This window comes from Nomascus leucogenys, chromosome 15 (genome assembly GCF_006542625.1).
Source record: "Nomascus leucogenys isolate Asia chromosome 15, Asia_NLE_v1, whole genome shotgun sequence".
Classification (NCBI taxonomy): domain Eukaryota; kingdom Metazoa; phylum Chordata; class Mammalia; order Primates; family Hylobatidae; genus Nomascus; species Nomascus leucogenys.
In genome coordinates this window covers 621,619-642,475 of record NC_044395.1, presented here as the reverse complement: position 1 = coordinate 642,475, position 20,857 = coordinate 621,619, and the positions used below count along the sequence as shown (strand labels likewise).

Genomic DNA, 20,857 nt, shown 5'->3' with positions numbered 1-20,857 from the left:
GGTTAACCTGCTGGTGAGGGAGAAAGGCTTTCCCTGATGTTCTGATTATGCCTTATTGTCAGCAGATGCTGTCTCTGGGGCTGAGGGGCGTGGCCTTTGCAGGTGCTCCTGCTCCTCTTCTTCTAGCAGCAGATCTGATCCTAGCATGTGTTCCTCCTTTCCCAAGGATCATGCACCCCCCACCCCTTTTCCCACATTCAATGGATTTTATCCAGTTAAGCTGCCCTTAAGTGTCAGCTTCTGTGCTGTTTCTCAGCTGATTGGGGCTTTTGTTCCCTAGGGAAGATGGGCTGGGAGAAGGTCTGGCCGTGGGGGTGGCTCCCTTCCCTCAGCCAGCACCAGAAAGGAAGCTGTGTTACTTTGTTAGGATTGCCATAACGAAGGACCATACACTGTGTGGCTTAAAAGCAGACATTTATTTTCTCACATTCTGGAGACTAGATGTCTGAGATCACGGTGCCGGCAGGGTAGGTTTCTTCTGAGGCCTCTCTCCTTGGCTTGTTGGACGGTTGTCTTCCCTTCCCTGTGTCCTCACATGGCCTCTTCTCTGTGTGTGTCTGCGTCCTAATCTCCTCTTCTTATAAGGACACCACTCATATTGGATTAGGGCCCATCCTATTGACCACATTTTTTTTTTTTTTTTTTTGAGACAGAGTCTCCCCCTGTCGCCCAGGCTGGAGTGCAGTGACGCCATCTCTGTTCACTGCAAGCTCCGCCTCCCGGGTTCACACCATTCTCCTGCCTCAGCCTCCTGAGTAGCTGGGACTACAGGCGCCCGCCACCACGCCCGGCTAATTTTTTTGTATTTTTAATAGAGATGGGGTTTCACCGTGTTAGCCAGGATGGTCTCGATCTCCTGACCTCATGATCCGCCCGCCTCAGCCTCCATAAGTGCTGGGATTACAGGCGTGAGCCACCGTGCCCGGCCCCTATCGACCACATGTTAATCAAGGCGTCCAGAGGCTGTTCTCCTCTGAGGCCTCTCCTTGGCTTGCAGATGGTCACCTTCTTAACATGTCCTCACGTGGTCTTTCTGCTGTGAACATGAGACCCTGGTGTGTCAAAATTTCCTCTTCTTATGAGGACCCCAGTGGCGTGGGATTAAGACCCACACTAACAGCCTTTTACCTAATTACCTCTTTAAAGGCCTGTCTCCAAGTACAGTCACATTCTGCAATACTGAGGGTTAGGCCTTCATGTGAATTTGGCTGGGGGACACAATTCAGCCCGCAACAGAGACTTGCCCAGGATTCTCCCGAATCTCCCCTCAGAATAACTGGTAGACTTGGGGAGTTAAAGCCAGCATGAGGGTGTCAGCCACCATCCGTCTCGGCTCCCTTGACTTCATACTCTCACGCCGGCCCACACTGTCTTCAGCACTTCTTTAATATGATCTATTTGTGTTATATCAGAGGATCTAGCCCCAGATTAGCAAGTGGCTTGGGGCCAGCTTCTTCCTGCAGGCAGCAGGTTTTCCATGGATTTTAGGTATTTGGTTGCTCTGTGACCTAGATTCTCTGATGGACCCAAGAAGCCACGAATTTAGTTTTTCAAGCTTTGTCCTTGCTGTGAGGATGGGATTTATGTTTTTCTCACTGCTGTATCTCGAGCTGTACTCAGAAGTCTATTTCCTTCTGAGTAAATGTGGTTGTTAGTTTTTCTAGGAATATGTCCATTTCACTCAAACTAAAATATAGTGGCATATAATTATGTACACTATGTTCTTGTTTTTAATGGCTGTATCATTTGTGCAGGTCTTTCCTTTCCATTTCTGATCTTAGTTATCTATTCGTTTTTACTCTCTTATCAGTCTCATCAGAAGCATGTCAGTTCTTTTCAAAGAACTGATTTTTCTTTTTAAATTGTCTCTATTGCAAATTAATTTCAATTTCACTGCTTCTACTCTTAGGTTTATATTTCCTTTATTTATTTTACTATTTTTGGCTTACTTTGCTGTTCCAATTTCTTGAGGTGGGTAATTAGCCTTCACATTTTATCTGTATGTTTTATTATGAACATTTAAGGGTATAGATTTCTCATTAGTTCATGAGTTTTATATTTGGTATATTTGATATACTGTAATTCAGACTAGTGTGAGTATTGAATATGATTGTTTCTTTGGCCTATGAGTATGTTTAGAAGTTAATTTTTAAATTTTCAGACATACGGAGTTTTTCTATTTTTTTCCTTTATTTCACTGAAGTCAGAAAACATACGCTGTACCTTTTCAAACTTTTGTAAATTGTTTTCTTTGATTATTAATTCATGACTTTTTAATATGTTTAATGCCTTCTTATCAATTTTAATCATTATGTTGTTGAAGCTTAAAGTGGCTTCTCGCTGGCCTGCTGGAAGCACCTTCCACCTGGCTCCTCTCTCCTCTGACATGACCCCGTCAGTCTTTCATAGTTTACTTGGTTTCCAGCCAAATACAATGTCCCAGACTCACCTGATACATTTCCAATCCTTAGCCCAGAAATAGCAATTTCTCCTAAGAACCCTGTTGCTTCTGTAGAATACAAGCTGTGCTTACTATCAAATTGCTCTTACTTTTAAGCATTTTCAGTGTGTAGGGCCAGGATATTGGCATGTTTTAAACGAGGAGAAAATTGTGGTTTCATTGATTTTTTTTAAAAAAATACAAATTTAGAATTATAGAACTTATATTTAACTTTTCTGATTTATATTTTTATTTTTTCTCTGACTTTGGACATCATAGTTGGTAACAACATTCACAATTTTATTGACTTAATTCTACAATGTATTCATAATAGGTTTGAAATAACAACACTGATAATATTACTGAAAATAAGAAAATCTAATGATCTTAAAGATTTCTGTGGTTTTTCTTTTTATCTTTAAGGTATATCACACAGAGAATGTGTAGTGAAAATTCTATGTACTAAGGTTACATGGAATAATTTCTTTGTTTTATGTAATTGTTTTACCAACTTGGTGTAGAGTTAGATTCATTTGTTTTCAATTTTTAGGTGTGAGTCTTTATTTTTTATATTTAATTTTGTTTGTATTTATGTCCTATCAATGGTCAGTTTTGGTAAATGCCCTATGTGTTTGTAATGAATGTATTTTGAGGTACTGGGTGCAGTATTCTGTTTAAGTTCTATGTCAGTTTTATTTATTGTGTTATTCTAATTTTCTATTTCCAATTGTTTTTTTGGCTGGTTGTATTGGTCACTGAAAGAGATGTGTTAATATTTCTATCATAATTGCAGATTTGCATTTCTACCAGTAGTCCTTAGTATTTTACCTGTACTTTAGCAAGTTTATCAAAGCTTGCTGGATGTATTTTGAGGCTGTGTAAATGTGGACTTGTTTTATCTTCATGGACATGAAATTTTATCACTAGGGAGTCATCCTTTTTGTATGCAGTATTGCTTTTTGTCTTAAGGTCACTTTTGTCTGTCATTGATATTCCCATGCCAGACCTCTCTGATTAATATTTGAATGGTGTATCATTTTCTATATCCACATTTGGGTTTTAATCTTGCTGTAATTCTACATTTTTCTTTAGACATCTCTCTTATTAGAGATCAGAAATTAGTTGAATATTTTTATTTTAGTCTGACACAATTAAACTTTTATTTGGAGCTCTCAGTCACTCATATTTTGTGTAATTCTTGTTAGACTGAAGATAAACCTACCATCTGATTATGTACCTGCTTTTAAATGTTTCTTTTATTTTTCTTTACAATCTTGGCTTCTTTTTATGGATTCGACTATTTAAAAAAATCTCTGTTTTTTCCTATATCATTCTGGAGTTATAGAGTCTGATTTTATCTTTTAAAAGTCATCCTTGAAATTTTAATGTAAGTACTGAATCTCCTGCAGTCTGAAGTTCTGCTTTCTCCCTGGATTGTACAAGTGTCTCAGAGCAAGCATTCTGACTCTGGCCACTCCATCAGATGCATCTTCTGGATTTTTCTTGTATTTGATTTCTATCTTTTTAAAACTCTAAAACTCTTAAAAATATTTGTTTTATACAATCAATATTCCTTTAGTTTTAGCCCAATATTTATCTTTTTGCTTTCTATTATTTTTCATATCCTGGAGATTCTACTCAGGATCAATTTTCTTCTGCTTGAAGTAATGCTTTAGTGATGTCTGTTTATGGCAGACTTTCTGTTTTTAGGCTCCAGTCGCTTCCTGGCTCTGAATTCTAAGGTGGCAGTTTTCTTTCAGCACACAGTCTGCCAACTTCACTGCTGTTACGGGGAGGTCTTCTGTCAGGCTTGTTTTTTCTCCTTTATTACTAAGAATTTTTTGTTTTGTTTTTTGTTTTCTGCAGTTGAACTGTGTCTTTTCTGAATATCTTTTAATTTATTATTCCAGTTTGTCGGGCTTCTAGAATGTATGTGTTCCTAGGTAGTAGTTCTTCAAATATTGCTTCTGCCCTGTTGTCTCACTCCTCTCATCCTGGAATTCCAGCTAAATTCATTAAACCTTCTCAGATGTGCTGTCTATCTCTTTAGTTTGTACATTTTTGTCTACTTTTGCTGCTATTTGGATACTTCTTCAGATTTATTTTCATATACACGAATTCTCTTTTCAGCTGTATCTATGGTGATATTATATTTGATTTAACTTTGTAAAAATCCTCAATGAGAGGGTTGGTCCAAATAACATAGATCATGATTGTTGGAAATTGTGAGTCTTTGATTATGTCTTTAAATATGTTTTAAAAAATTTTATTTGGTTTATTCTCTTTAGGGACACAAGTATGTGTCCTAAAAACACATTACAAGTATGTGTAATGCAAAATTCTTCTGTCTTATTTTCACATCTCCTGCATCCATTTTCTTCTCATTCTTTCTACTCTCTGTTCATTTTAACTGTGCTCACTTTTCACTCCTTTTCTTTTTATGTCCCTCACAATGTTTATTTTCCTTTTAGCTGCTTCCAGTTTGGACTTAATATTTTCTATTTTATCTGCCTTAAAAAAAATCTTCGCCAGGTCATATTTTAGTTCCTTATATTTTCTTATCATGTCTTTCTTGAGTACTTTTGGTTCTGTTTTTATGCTTTCTATTTATAGAAGTGGTTGTTTCACTGGGATTTTTAACTTTATAACAATATTTTTGGGTTGCTATTTTGACCTATGCTATAGAAAGTTTTTGGTGTTCCTCCTCTAATTTCTTTCCCTGTTAAAAAAGAAAAAAACTCTTTTTTATTACAATTTTAAAAGTAGATTCTATTCTTGTTTCTTTTTTATTATTACTCATCTTTGATGGAGATGAGTTCTTATTGGCTCAAGGACTCAAGAGAAGTCGCTGTGAGAGACAGCATGTGACTGTGCTAACAATATATCTTAGTGGCATACTGCTGTAGGCAGGGATGAATTCTTATCTTTGCCCATCTTCCTTTTTGCTTTCTCCATCCTCCCAGGGAGCCAGTATAGATGCAGGACCACTCCCAGATGCCTCACAAGCAGCAACTTCTTCCTCCTTATAGTTCTTATCTGTGATTCTTCCATAATTTTGTCCTTCTAAGCTTCTGACACATTGAATTATGTAAAGTGCATTCCCTTCACCAGCTTGTGCACCGTATTCTGTAACTGATAATAAATGGTTGGTATTGCACTATAGAGTACGCTTCTTACTTGGGAGAAATTTGTGCTGTTAGTCTTTCCTAAAATCTTCGACAAAGAGCATTCTCTCTCTACATTTTTTGAACCCCTGATAGACCTTCAATGCTTTTGCGCTTCTTCCTCCTAATTTATATTTTGAAGTTTCAGATGTCTCTTAGCTTCACAGAGGATGTTGTTTGTGTTTCCATTTCTCAGTCCTTATTTTGATTTGGAAGATTTCCAGGAGGAGAATATCAAGTCCACAGTACAATTTTAACACCAGAAGTCAGTCTTTCCTCTTGAATACAAATGGAAAATTAAGGATCTGTATTTATTTAATAAAATTTCACAAAGAGAAAATAATTAAACTAAAAATGAAGAAAATGGAAATCAGGGAACATGGAGTTAATTCAGGCAACAGAATAGAGTAGTAAAAAGGCTTATTAATATGCATAGAGATATGAATAAGATTATACCTGAACAAGAGTGGGCTGTTAAGTAAGGGGGACAATCAGGGAACCAAAAACAACTCTTCAAAATTAAAAATCTAATATTTGAAATTAAAAATTAAATATAGGAGTTGGAAGCTAAAGATGATAAAATTTCCTAATATTACTTTTAGTATAAGCCAACAAAACATAAAAGAGACAAGATAAACGTCTTACAGCATTATTGTAGGAGACCCAGCATCGTATTAATACTGGCTGCAAAAAGAGTGGACAAAGGGCATGGAGGAAAGGAAATTGCAAATAACATAAGAATTTCCTTTAACTGAAGTATCTGTATGTCTAGATGAAAAGTTTACCTCAAATGGTAAGCACAGTAAGTGATGAAAAAGACCTAAACTGTGAAATTAGCATCCTACAGAGAGAAAAACTACAGGTCTACATGCCAAGCAAAAATAATTAGAATGGCATACGATTGTAAAATATTGGATAATAGGAAGCAATGGCATATGCCTTTAAAATTTGAGGCTAAATGAATTTTAACTTAGAACTTTATACCCAGTCTAAATATTAATTGTGTTGATAGCCAGACATTTAAGGACTCAGAATATTTATTTTCCACCCATCTTTTCTATGGGAGTGTTTGAAGGATGCAGGAAATGAGAGATGAAACCGAAGTAGAAGAGAACATAGGAACTGGAAAACATCATAATCCAAATCCAGGGAGCAGCTAACAAAAGTCCTAGGTTGACAACTCTTGGGCTTAGAGTGAGACCATCTTAGAGCAGCAGTATGCCAGAGGACTCCAGGAGTGCAGCTGAAAATGCATGCTGAGTGGCTGACATATCACCCAGAAGCAGCTCAGCTATGATCTTCCATTTTAATATCCATGGCACAGCAACAGCCAGGCCTACTGTAGAGGAGTTGTCACCTTTTAAAAACAGAATCTACGTTATTCAGCAGCACGGAAAATGCTAGGCTAGAAGTGGAATGCAGGTGTCAGGCTGAAAGCCTGTGGAATCTGAGTTTCTACATAAGGAATTGCGGTCAGGTCCCTGTGTATCCAAAACCCATTCTTTCAACACCAGCCTTGGGTGAGACAGGGTTGAAATTGCTGATGGTGCTTTCCAGGTATAGTGGGGAGGCACATGAAGCTGGAGACCGTGGACATTTAGGAGTGGAGGAGCCAGAGCTATGAATGATGGCCAAGGGTTGGGGGAAGAAATACTGGATCAAAAAGGGAAAGCTCTGAATTGGGAAAAAGGAGAAAGGCATGAGTTCCTTAAGTTCTCATCTGTTGTATTCAGGTTTTCTGATTTTTCTTTTTTGTTTTTTGCCAGACTTAGTGTTTGCTTTGGTTTGTTTTTAGAGAGATAAGCCCCTTCTGATTATGGAATACTGGGTCGGCTGGTTTGACAGATGGGGAGATAAGCACCATGTTAAAGATGCAAAGGGTGAGTGTTTTGCAGTGTCTGACTCCAGGAAGAGATGGCCCCGGGTCCCATGAGAACTCATTCATACAGTTCTCTGCTAATTGATTCACCTGATCAGCCATAGATATTCACGCAACTTTTTACATACAAGCACTCAGCCAGACCCTGAGGATGCTCTGGTGGATAGAAATTACATGGTTCCCACCCCCCGACAGAGTATAAGTTAGTGAGGTCCACAGATCATTACAGAGTAAAACAATCAATATATGGTTCCATGTTTGGTGGATACTTTGAAGCAAACAAACAGGGTGCAGTGATAGAAAAGGCAGAGACCTGCGCAGGTAAGGTTAGGTGGTCACCGAAGCTTCTCTGAAAATGTGACGTCTCTGAGGAGGGTGGAACATTAATCGTCATAGGCCCTGTCTATGCCATTGTCAGCTAAGCACTAATAATAGTCAGGGGACAACGCGCAGCGATGGCCAAGAGCACGGATCTTGGAGCCAAAGAGATCAGGTTTTAATCCCAGCTCTGCAGCGCTAGCCATGGGACCTCATGCAGGCTTCCTCCATTTTAATTCTCAGTGACCTCATCCAAGCGTGAGGATTATCATAAAACCGACCTCATGAGGCTGGTGTGAGGATTAAGTGCTGCCACTTAGAGCAATGCCTGGCAGTTGTTTACTTAACAACCACGTGTGTCTGCAGAAGATATTTTGAAAGAGCTATTATGAAAACAAGTCCACTTGTATCTGAAGTACAGAAAAACATTGAAAACTACTTGGGGACTGAGAAAAGCCTGTTTTGGGTTGAAAAATAGAAAAAAAGTCAAAAGAAAATGCCACTATCACCACCAATGACACCAACAATAATACCATCACCACCACTAACAATAATGCCCGCAGCAATACCACCACCACCACCACCAAATAACAGTTTTCTGGTCTCTCGTATGGCAGGCACTGTGCCTCTTTTCCACATACATTACCTCATCCATGAATTTTCTCATCAGTCCCATGATACAGTTGGAATTAATACATTCATTTAACAGATCAGGAAGCAGTGGCGTTGAGAAAGAAAATAGGTTGCCCGAGGTCATACAAATAATAAAGAGCACAGCCAGAATTGACTTCTCGCTCTAAATGACTTTTAACCTTCTTCTTCCTACTGTGGCCAGTGGAGAGATGATTGTAGCTGTTTAAACACAGTACAAAATGGAAGTTTTTGTGACAAGATTAAGAGCAAACATTTGTGGACTGTCGCAGTGTTTCCAAGTCGGTGTTCCCAGAAACATTATACTGGAAGGTAGTAATGAGGGTATACTAATTATACGTATGATTTCAAAAAACTTAAGGAAAACTGGATATTTAAGTGACATGAGAGTTCTTAGGTTATTATTTAATAGATGTAGTTTACAGTCAAATTATTTCAATGTTTTGGAAAAAAATGTTCAAAAATCTCTTGGGATTGACAGGATGCGGTGTCCTAGAGTAGTTCTGGCCAATTCTGCCTATTTCTTTGTTGGAATCTTTGTAGCGGTTGAATATCCTCATATAATAACTGTTTTCTTCAACATTGTTTCATTATAAAATTGAGAGAAAAATTGGTTTTGTTGTATATCATTTCACTTAAAGTCTCCATTCCCAAGAATGTGTATAGCTGTGAAGCGAGGAGTTACTGTAACTGATTGTGGAGTGGGGTTGGAAATGATAAGAGTTTGCCAGAGACTTCTGTCTCCTCTTAATTTCTGACATTCTCTATGTTCTCATATTCCCCTTTGCAGAGGTTGAACATGCTGTGTCTGAATTCATCAAATATGAGATCTCCTTCAATGTGTATATGTTTCATGGTGGAACCAACTTTGGTTTCATGAACGGGGCCACATATTTCGGGAAGCACACCGGCATCGTCACCAGCTATGGCAAGTGTCTGCTGGTGTAGTAGCCTCTCCAGCATGGGCAGTGGTGGGGCTTTACAGAGGAGGCTCCGGAAGCCTGTTCTGGCATCACTGGGTTCTTGAGCTATAATCTATGCTGAGTACTGAGGATTTTCCTATCTACTTTCCTTCCTTCTGTATGTTCATAATGCCCCAACAGGCTGTCATTGCGGTAGACAGGCTTTCCAGGACTTAGAGCTCCGCTTCACGCATCTGGTATACTGCCCTGTTGGCTTGAACCTCTGAAGAGAGGCAGGGTAGGAAGGGTGACCGCTGTAAAGGCACAGACCTGCACGGCCGGGCGATACAGACTGAGCAAAGAAAAGAGTACCCATTGCAGGGGTGTCCACTCTTTTGGCTTCCCTGGGCCACATTGGAAGAAGAATTGTCTTGGGCCACACATGAAATACACTAACACTAATGATAGCTGATGAGCTTAAAAAAACAAACCACAAAATGTTTTAAGAAAGTTTATGAATTTGTGTTGGGCTGCATTCAAAGCCATCCTGGGCTGCCTGTAGCCCATGAGCTGTGGGTTGAACAAGTTTGCATTAGAAAGTGAAATGGGGACAAGCCCAGTGTCATGGCAGCCAAAGGTCCCCAGGAAGAGTTGTGGGGAATGTCCTTAGATTGGCATCACACACCCACTTGGGATGGAAGGCGTCTTCCTTTTGTCTCACTCTCAGTGGCCCTGGCCATCTCCTGCCAGCGGTGCTGAAACAGGGCCTTCTGCAGAGACTGCATGGCTGGTGACTGGCCCTGGTGTCTTGCAGACTATGATGCTGTGCTCACGGAGGCTGGAGATTACACGGAAAAATATTTCAAGCTTCAAAAACTCTTTGAATCTGTCTCAGGTACTCAGCACCCATTTAACTTACAGGCCAGCCCTCCTCATGAGGAGTCTCTGTTCTGTGGAAAAGTGAGGAAGGCGTGGGTGTCCCCTGTGGGCAGCAGTTACACCGAGCTCCTGAGAACAAGGGCAACCTTAACTTCAAACCCTGGGCTTAAAATCTGTGTGATTTTTAAAATAAGCGGTTCTAAGCATTTTATAAGCCTCAGTTTCTTCACTGAAACGTAAAGGTGGTAACCTTGGTCTCCTGTGATGACTGTGAAGATTGAGTTACTCTTTGTAAAGCTCTTAGTACCATGGATGACAGAGTAACCCCCAATATGAAAGCAAAAGCCATGCTGGATAGGCATGGGGGGCTTAGGGAAGGCAGTGGTCATCTCAGGCACTTTTCACCCTGTGCCCCATCTCCATTGCAGCAACTCCCCTGCCCCAAGTACCCAAACTTACTCCCAAGGCTGTGTATCCCCCCATGAGACCGTCGCTGTACCTCCCGCTGTGGGATGCCCTACCCTACTTAAATGAGGTGAGTGCTCCTTGGCCACAGGAGGTGGAGTGGCCACTGGAGGGATGGGAGGGATTCCTTCAGGAAACCTTTTTATCAGGAAGTGGGAAAACAAATCCTCTGCATTTCCTTCAAATTTAGAACTGTGGGACAAGAGCCACCAGCTCCTTCCGGGTGGACTGTGAGGGGTTGGACCTTGGAGTCAGTGTGCAGGGGAAGGGCAGCAGGATGTCGGAGGATCCTGGGTTCCCGCTTAGATGAACCTGTCTGGAGATGCTCTTGTTTGGACTGCGTGGTCCTTACGGAATCCACGCAGGAAAAGCTGCTAAGCTGGGATTGGGAGACTAGCTTCTGCCCGCGCTTCACCAGCAGCTGGGCCTGAACCTCCCGGGTCACTGCTCCTCCTCTTCCATCAGCCTTCATGTCCTATTTTGAAGAAAGGTGAAAGGTGTTTGGAACTGAAACTGTAGCCCTTGGATTCACATTGGTTTTACCTCTGCTGTCACTGTTTTAGAGAAAAGGTAGTGACTGGTACACTAAAGAAACTACATTTATTTAATGTAACTAAATTTAATGTAATGAAACATTTGCTTGGTGCATAATTCATTGCTAGACTTCAACTATTTTAGAATACAATTTACTTACTTTTTTTTTTTTTTTTTTCTTGAGACAGGGTCTTGCTCAGTGGCTCTGGCTGGAGTGCAGTGGCACAATCATGGCTCAGTGCAGCCTTGAACTCCTGGGCTTAAGCAATCCTCCTGCCTCAGCCTCTTGAGTAGCTGGGATTACAGGAGGCACCACCACGCCCAGCTACATTTTTAAGTTTTTTGTAGATGTGGGGTCTCACTATGTCGCCCAGGCTGCTCTCAAACTCCTGGCCTCAAGTGATCCACCTGCCTCGGCCTCCCAAAGTGCTGGGATTACAGGCGTGAGCCCTTGTGCCCCATCTATTTCCTCTGTTAATCAGTTCTTAGGATGATAGCGATTGCCGCCTCATCACCATGCCCTGCAGTTCCCTGAGTTTCCTTCCTGGGCAGTGGAGACATAAGCACAGAGCAGTGTCACATGCCATCTGTTTTATCATTTCCCATTCAAAGAACCCTTGGGGACCATTAGGTGGGACCACACCAAATGACAGGGTCTTAGGAAGGAGGATCCTGACTGCTCAGCCCTTGGACTTCTGCTCCTGCCATTTCTCCTCATAGCCAGTCAGGTCGCATCAGCCCGTCAACATGGAGAACCTTCCCATAAACAATGGGAGCGGCCAGTCCTACGGGCTTGTCCTGTATGAGAAGTCCATCTGCTCTGGAGGCCGCCTCCGTGCCCACGCTCACGACATGGCACAGGTAGGGCCAGCAGGCTGTCTGTGTGGGAAGCAAAATGCGTCACCTCCCCATGCTGTTGGGCAGGGTAGTTGGTTGAGGATGCACGTTGCTATTTGATGACCTACTTTATGGGAGGCATTGGGACTAAAAAGTCAGGCCAAATAGACTTGCTTTCTGCTTTATCACCACTGAGTCTCTTGGGGCCTGCATGCAGCTTCATGCCATCTGTGAGCACCACGGCTGGTCCCTGCCTTCATACTGACCTCCTTCTGCTGAAACCACAGCCTCTCTTCTCCCTTTCTTCAGGTGGGCCTAGCAGTCTGACGCCGGCTCTTCTTTTGCAGGTGTTTTTGGATGAGACAATGATAGGGATTCTGAATGAGAATAATAAGGACCTGCACATTCCTGAACTCAGGGTATGTAATGTGAGAGTCCAGGTGATGCCCTTGACCCCCCTCAAATGCAGATGGAGCCTGGTCCTGAGACAGTCAGCCTCCCTTCTCCACCCCTGCTGTTGGTAGTGCTCCTCACCTGGGGCCGCGGCAGGAAGTGTGCAGGACTGGAAGCCGAAGTGCCTCCCAGGCCCTGGCCCCTCAGGAGCTACCGCGTGCGTGCTGGAGGGGAGGGGGATTTCCTCACTAAGCCCTGAGCCTGTCCTCAGCCCCTGGTTGGGTTTCTGTGCCTTTAGAGTTGGTTAAAGGCACAGCCAAGTCTCTCTGCCTTTCCCAGTAGGATCAGCAGAGGGGGAAGGCAAGATTGCCTGTAGGAACACAAGGCAGTCCTTAGGTGAAGGGGAGACTGCGGGGCTCTGGAGCCTCCTTTTCTCCCATGTGTCTCTCCATGTGGAACTCAGCGAAAAAATGGGTTGTCGGGTAGACGCCCTCCACGGCTGCGTGGTCTCCATGACCTGGCCTGTCCCAGCAGGACTGCCGATACCTGAGGATCCTGGTGGAGAATCAAGGACGAGTCAATTTTTCATGGCAAATACAGAATGAGCAGAAAGGTGGGCTCTGGCTGCGGCTTCTCCTTAGTTACTCAGAACCGAAGACCCGGGCTATGCACTGGAGTCGGGGGCGGGGGAGGGGTGGGGAAACCAGCCACTCAGCAGTGGGCTACCCGGGTCCTGGGAGCAGAGATGCAGAATCCGCCCCTCGCCCTTGCCTTGCCTTGCCTGATCTCCAGGACCAGAGGGTGGAGCCAGTGTGTTCCATGCTGGCTTGTCCTGAAGCAGGGCCAGTCTCCTTTTGGGAATTTCAGGAAACGTTCCAGTATTAAGTGGGGGAACTTTCTTGGTAGTATGGAAACATATAGCTAGAACCCTTCAGTCACAGCAGGTCAGACAAATGTTTGCCCTCCTGGCTGAGCCCCTGTCCTAAGGCATGTACAAGGTCTGCATTGCTTTGTCCCAGATGCTAGAGAATATCCAGTCCTGGCTCATATTCTCTTTCCTGCGTCCCATCTGCATCTGCAGGAATAACTGGATCTGTCAGCATCAATAACTCTTCCCTGGAGGGCTTTACCGTCTATTCCCTGGAGATGAAAATGAGCTTCTTTGAGGGGTATGCTCCGGCTGGCCCCCAGTGCACACTTCAGTGATCAGGAAACTCAGAGATTTCAGATTCCTCATTGCAGATAAAGAGTCCAAGATAAAGAGACTGAGTGATGTACTCCAGGCTGTCGGGTGCTTCAGCATCAGAACTAGGGCCCTGGAACAAGTGTCCTGATTCTGATCTTAACGCATCTAGTCTAGTCTAGCTCATTGAAAGAGAACTTTAGGCTCGGCCCAGGCCACCTGGGGTGGGCAGTGGGAACTGGGTTGGGAAGGGGACTTCCTCTCCCCCTTGGCTTGGCCTTTCTTCCAGGCTGCGCTCTGCCACCTGGAAGCCTGTCCCAGACAGCCACCAGGGCCCGGCCTTCTACCGTGGGACCTTGAAGGCTGGCCCTTCTCCCAAGGACACCTTCCTGAGCCTGCTGGTAGGTGATGCCCTCTGCTGCCCTGGTGTTCCAAACACCAATTTTATCTTGAAAGAGTCCTGAAGCAAAGCCAGTGTTCCTGGAGGAATACTTCCCTTTCTTCTTTTCCTCTTCTTCCTCATCTCCAACCAAGCCTTCCAACATTGATCAGTCTTCCTAATTTATCACCATTTAGAGAATAACACATCAAAACACAGTTAAAAATTCCAACAATAACAAGAGGGAGAGAGCAAAGCATGAAGTTCCCCTTTGAACCCACCCCCATTCCAATTAGTCTCTGCTTCTCAGAACTCAACACTGCCAACAGTGGTACATTTTTATATATAACTTTGCCTGAACACACACGTACACAATTATTTTTACACTAATAGAATTGTACCATGTGTTCTGCAACTTGCTTTTTTTTTCTGTGTGGGGTGAGTTGGTAGGTTAGTTTTTACCTAGAATATCTTTTTCTGTATAAATACAGATAACATAAACGTACAAAATGTGAATGTACAGATCAACAAATGATCACAAAGTGAACACCATATAATTATCATTGAAATTTAACAATATTGTTGGCACCCCTCCCAACCACTGTCCCCCTTCTCTCCAAAGGTCACTGCTGCCTTGACTTCTAACATCCTAGGCCAGTGTCTCCTATTTTGACTTTATGTAAATGGAATCATACAGGGCATCTTCTTTTTAATATGTTTTCTTTTGTTCAGCGTGGTGAGGTTGAGCCATTTATCGATGTTGCAGTGATTTGTTCATTTTCACTGTTGGATTGGGTTCATTTAGTAAATACATTATAATTTAACCATTTTACTTTTTCTGAACATTTGGATTATATGTAGGGCTTGTCTGTGATAAATAATTAAGACTTCGTTTGTGTTTATGTTCATGACTGAGATCTGTTTGTCAGGTTTTGGTGCCAGGGTTTAGGGCTCTCGTAAAGGATGTAGGAAGGGGAATTTGTGTAAGACCAGTATCACTTCTTAAACATTTAATGGAGCTCATTACTGAAGCCTTCTAGAGCTGGCATTTTCTTCTTGAGAAAGTTTGTGAGTGTGGATTCAATTATTGAAAGATTAAAGTACTGTTCACATTTTGTTTCTTTTAAAGTTAGCTTTGAGAAAATATATTTTTCTGGAAATTTTCCCATTTCATCTAAATTTTCAAATATGTTGCCTTTAAAATATCGTTTTTGATGTCGAGATAATTGGTAGTAACATTCCCCTTGTCATTTGTTATAGGGTATCGATGAACTCTTTTTTCTTGGTAATTCTCACCAGAACACTATCAATTTTATTAATTGTTCAAAGTACAGTGTTTGGCTATGACTCTTACTATGTTATATATTTATTTTCTGATTCTTTAATTTCTGTCAGTATCTTTATTATTTTGTTCATTCAATTTCTTAGGTTGGGATTAATTTGCTTTATTTTTATAATGTCTTGACATAGATACTTAGATAATGGATTTTCAGACTTTATTCTCTTTAATTATATGAATTTAGGTTATTAATCATCATTTAAGCATTGATTTGGTTGCATCCCATAAGTTTTAAAAAGATTTTTTGAGGTAAAATTACATAACATAAAATTAGTTCTGTTAAAGTGAACAATGAAGTAGCATTTTGTGCCTTCACAATGCTATGCAGCCACTATCTCTAGTTCCAATGCATTTTCATTATCCTAAAGGAAACCCTATAACCATTTGGCAATTACTTCCCCATTTTCCTCTTCTCCCACCCCCTGGCAACAGCAATTTTTTTATTATCTTTATGGATTTGCCTATACTGGAAATGAGTCCCATACTTTTTTTTTTTACGCATAGAATAAGAATACATTTAATATATTCTATTTTCATGACTGAGGAATTACATTCTTCAAATCAAGAATTCAGAATGTACATAATTATAAGTCATATTTCATATCAGTGCATTATTAATTTTTATATTATACTTTCTATTATATGGGTAATGGTTCATATTGAAATACAGAAAAAATAAGTTGTACTAAGACAAGCAATGTCTATATAGAAAGAGATGAATCATTTTAGTGTTTTATTAGTTGGATAATTGCTGCTTTAGGGTTGCCATGTTAGCCTAACATTTTAATCATAACTGCAAATTCTATCTAAAAAATAATAAAGCTTCCATAACAAACAGCGGATACAAAGGTGAGCACTTCACATGCAGGTGCTTCTCTGAGGGTATCAAGTTGACTTCGGTATGGGCATTTTAGAATGTCTTAAAGATGATTTTGTAAGGAGCTGGCAGGCAAATTAAGCCCAACAAAAGAGAAGGTCTGCAAATTATCCTGCAGGTTAGGGCCAATCTTCTTGAGTCTGCTAGGAATTATAAAATACCTACTCTTGCTCTTTCACCTCTAAGTTGTAAGTTGGAATTTCTCTTTTCCTTCTTACAGCTGTGTGGATTGTTGAAGGTCACATGCTTCACAAGGACTTGCCCATAATGACAACTTCCATGTTTTGGGGGACATTGACAAGCTTCCCTGGGACCAGAACTTTGCTGTAGTAGTCCTGTGCTTTCTTCTCCTATTAAGGGAAATAGTGTAGACTGAAGGTGCCATTTGGCAGGTAGTATTCAACCTAAGGCACTGGATGTCCTGGTGGCACTGTCCAGAAAGCTGCAGGCCACTCTGGGGGCCATGTTGTTGCTGGGGAGAAACTTGATGATCTTTACCAATAAGTTTATACTTTTTGTGGATTCTTGGTACTGTTTAAGGTCCTTTCTTTTCAAGTTGAAAGACTTCCTTTAGCACTTGTTGTAAAGCAGGTCTAGTGACGATGAACTCCCTCAGTTTTTGTCTGGAAGTCTTTATCTCTTATTCATTTTTGAAAGACAGTTTTGCTGGATGTAGTATTCCTGGTTGCCAGTTGATTTTCTTTCAGCATTTTAAATATATTGGTCCATTCCATGCTAGCCTGCAAGGTTTCTGCTGAAAAATCTGCTGATAGTCTTATACCCTGCAGGTTTCTATCTATTTTATTGTCATCATCAAATAATTCAAATATTTTCCAACTTCCTTTGTCATTACTTGTGAAACTTATGGTTTATTTAGAAGTGCTTTTCTTAGTTTCCAAGAATTTGGATATTTTATAGTTATCTTTTTGTTATCAATTTCTTGCTTAATTGCATTATAGTCTGAGAAGTTTATGTGAAGACTAGTTTAACACAGGATCAAGCTTGTAAATATTCTGAGGTATACTTGAAAGAATATGTGTATACTGTAGATGTTAGACCAATGTTCTATTATGTCGATTAGTTCAATTTTGTTAATCATCTTCCTTTAAATGTTTTATATCTTTATTGGTTGTTATTTGCTTTGCCTATTGACTATTGAAAGGTTGTATAAAAATTTCCCACTATGGTTGTAAATTTATTTACTTCTCTTTATTATTCTGTCAATTTCGCTGATATGTTTTGAATCTGTGCTTTTATCTTCCTTATGTATGTTGTATATACATTTAGAGTAAATTAAGAATTTTACCGTCATGAAATGTCCCTCTTTATCTCTAATAATGCTTCTTGCCTTAAAGTGTTATTTTTCTGAATATTAACAGAGCTATAGAAACTTCCTTTTGGTTAGGGTTTATATATCTTTATCCATTGTTTTTCTTTTATTTTTTTAATACCTTATGTTTTTGATGCTTCTCTCATATGTAGCATATAACTACTTTATTTGAAATCTGGTCCAGCAACCTTTGCCCTTTAATTTGGAGCATTTCAGAGACTCCAGTTTTAAATGCTAGAGTGCTTTGTTATATCCCAGAATAAGCAGGTGCCTCTAGTGGAAAAACTGCCTGGATGTCTCCTTGTCTCTCCATTTTCTTCTTCTAAATCTTGGTCCTGTAATTCTTCATTATATTGCAAGCAGATCTTTTAAAATGTGCAGCTTTTATATTAATAGCCACTGTCAGCAGTGGTGTTCATCATTATTACCTGATATTTATTTCTGGAAGTAGAAGATCTGCTTTTTAAAATATATAACATTATATATCACACAACAGGAACAATAGCAGCCTTACCATTAAAGGGTTGGTTCTATTTATGTTTTTCTCTTTCATTCCTAGACAGCAAGATAGAAGTTCTATAACATATCCCACTCTAAACTCACCTCCCTTTGAGTGCCATAAGGTATCTCAATCTTGCTGTCACTCCCCAAGTGCCTTAGGTTTTACCTTGCTAATGTGGACCTATTTCCAAATCTCAAGCCACCATTCCTTTCAGAACTGGAATTATGGATTCGTGTTCATCAATGGACGTAACCTTGGGCGATATTGGAATATTGGGCCTCAGAAAACACTGTACCTTCCTGGAGCTTGGCTTCATCCAGAAGACAATGAGGTATGTCACTCCAGTCTCTGCCTTGAGATCTGATAAACTTTCAGATCAAAATGTGACTTGCAGTGTCTTTTTCATCCTGTACTAAATAGGCTTCACCTTTCCCACTGTCAAACTTTCTTTTCTTCTCAGGTCATCTTGTTTGAGAAGATGATGAGTGGCTTAGACATCAAATCTACAGACAAGCCTGTGCTGTAAAACCGTGTCTGAACTTTTTTTTTTTTTTTTTTTTTTTTTTTTTTTTTTTGAGATGCGGTCTCACTCTGTTGCCCAGGCTGGAGGGCAGTGGCCAGATCTCGGCTCACTGCAAGCTCTGCCTCCCGGGTTCATGCCATTCTCCTGCCTCAGCCTCCCCGGCAGCTGGGACTATAGGCGCCCGCCACCACGCCTGGCTAATTTTTTGTATTTTTAGTAGAGATGGGGTTTCACCAAGTTAGCCAGGATGGTCTCGATCTCCTGACATTGTAATCCGCCCGCCTCGGCCTCCCAAAGTGCTGGGATTATAGGCATGAGCCACTGCACCCAGCCATGAACGTATTTTTTGGGTTGCTGGAGGTCATCTATAAGTCATTTTTGAGGAATAAGATTTATGTTAAGACTATCAAACATAGTGTTGCCTACAATAGCAAACATGTGAAAATAATAGCAACAACAACAACAGCAACAACAAAACAGCAGGGGAATTGTTATGTATTTTGTAGTCTATCTATATGATGCCTATTTTTAGGCTTTAAAAAGTCTTCAAAATCTTTAATGACTGATTTATCTAGTTAAATGCTTAATCCTTAGCAGGCTCTTATTCTTTCATTAAACATGCCTTTAAGTAGATGTGAATAAAATAAAAACAAGTTTCATTTCTGCCTTCCATACTCAATTGAAGGGAAGGGAAAGGTCTGTAGCCTGGGGAAGAGTAAGGATACTGATTTCCTCATGCCAGAGAGAGTATTGCATGTACTAATGGGCAAATTCACAGTCTCCCTCCTCTCTCTCTCTCTCTCTCTGTGTGTGTGTGCGTGTGTGTGTGCGTGTGTGTTTGTGTATGTAGGAGTAGGGGAAAGCAGAGGGCAAAGAACAATGTCTTTCATTTCCCTTCAACTATGTGTCTACAAGGTGACCCTGCGTGTCACATCTAATCAGAGAAGGGACAGCAATTTGGTCATTTGCTTCAGACACGTGTGACAACAAAGCTTAGCACAGGATTCTCTGTGTCTTTTTACTCCCTGTCTGGTTATAGTCAAGGCTACTACTGATAGTGGGTAGGTATTAGTGAGATTAGCCACACACAAATGAATATTCCAACCACTCTGAAAAGCCAGTGGTGCCATTTGAAAAAAATGGCACCATTGGGAACCAAGCCCTTTCTTATAGACAAAACACAGCACTTGGCCTAAATTCAAACCAATGCATTATAAGCAAATCTTATCACCCTGTTAAATATAGTGCCTAGGGCTTTCAAGTAATTTAGTAAGTAATCTTGTGTCCAGAGGGAAGAGAACCCTCTGTTTGGATTGGAATGAAGATAAAGATGTCAGATTATCTTCTCTCCCACTAGTCTGAATGACTATTTCAATGGAGGAAACTTCTGTCAGATACCTCCACAATTCTACATAAAAGTTTATTCTCTGGGGACCTAGCCTCAAACCCATGAACTCTATAGAAAATGTAGTGTAAAGGAGGGAAGCAGAACTAATCATGATGATCATGAGTACATATTATATTTCAGATGTAACATCTGCAGCATCTAAACTTAACAACAACCATGCAACATACCCATTTTACAGATGGGAAACCAAGGTTCAAAGAGGTATTTGAAATCATGTCTCTCTGACTTGCACCTCCTCTTTTGCTACTACCTTAGTTCCACACGTATGCCAGTCTTTTCCAAATATGAATGCAAAAATGCTATTCAGAAGATACAATGCTTTCAGTGCACTTAGAGAAAAAGAGCTCACAACTTAGAATTCTTTACCCAGCAAAACTATTTTTCAAGAAAAACAACAACAAAAAAACAAAATATAGAACTTTCTGACAAAAACCAAGAGTTATCATCAAAAGATCCCCACTAAATGCTGTTCTGTAGCAGACTTTCTCAATGTCCCATAAGAGAATTAAACACTGCAGAAAGTGTCTTCAGTGATTAGTTTCTCATTGTATCATCTGGATGCAGATTAGAGACGTTAACTCGTTACATACCGTGGATGTCTTGGGGCATTACATCTTCATACTGTCAGGGAACCCCAGTTGAGAAGAAATTTCTAAAACATATGCCACAAGCAGATGGAAAATCTGACTTTTAAGAGAGAATGTGGAGTCCAAGAAGGATGCTGACATACGTGAGAGTGAATATGAACAAATGTTAACTCCATACAAATAGTGCCAATGTCTAACTTGAGGTAGCATCAGCATAAAACTCTAATACCAGGAAAAAACACTGTGTAAAGTGAAAGGGATTTGATG

General features: G+C 40.7%; 1 protein-coding gene across 1 annotated transcript in view; it reads left to right on the top strand.

Moving 5' to 3' along the window:
• GLB1L3 (galactosidase beta 1 like 3) overlaps positions 1-19,461 on the top strand; it is a 43,594-nt gene extending 24,133 nt beyond the window's left edge. Inside the window, exons 10-20 of the mRNA XM_012495900.2 lie at positions 7,400-7,484; positions 9,243-9,380; positions 10,169-10,249; positions 10,662-10,768; positions 11,953-12,093; positions 12,417-12,488; positions 12,997-13,075; positions 13,544-13,631; positions 13,935-14,046; positions 18,287-18,403; positions 18,533-19,461. Of these exons, the coding sequence (XP_012351354.2) occupies positions 7,400-7,484; positions 9,243-9,380; positions 10,169-10,249; positions 10,662-10,768; positions 11,953-12,093; positions 12,417-12,488; positions 12,997-13,075; positions 13,544-13,631; positions 13,935-14,046; positions 18,287-18,403; positions 18,533-18,598 (1,086 nt within the window). The 3' untranslated portion in view covers positions 18,599-19,461. The remainder of the gene's footprint in view (positions 1-7,399; positions 7,485-9,242; positions 9,381-10,168; positions 10,250-10,661; positions 10,769-11,952; positions 12,094-12,416; positions 12,489-12,996; positions 13,076-13,543; positions 13,632-13,934; positions 14,047-18,286; positions 18,404-18,532) is intronic.
• Positions 19,462-20,857: the final 1,396 nt, after the last annotated feature.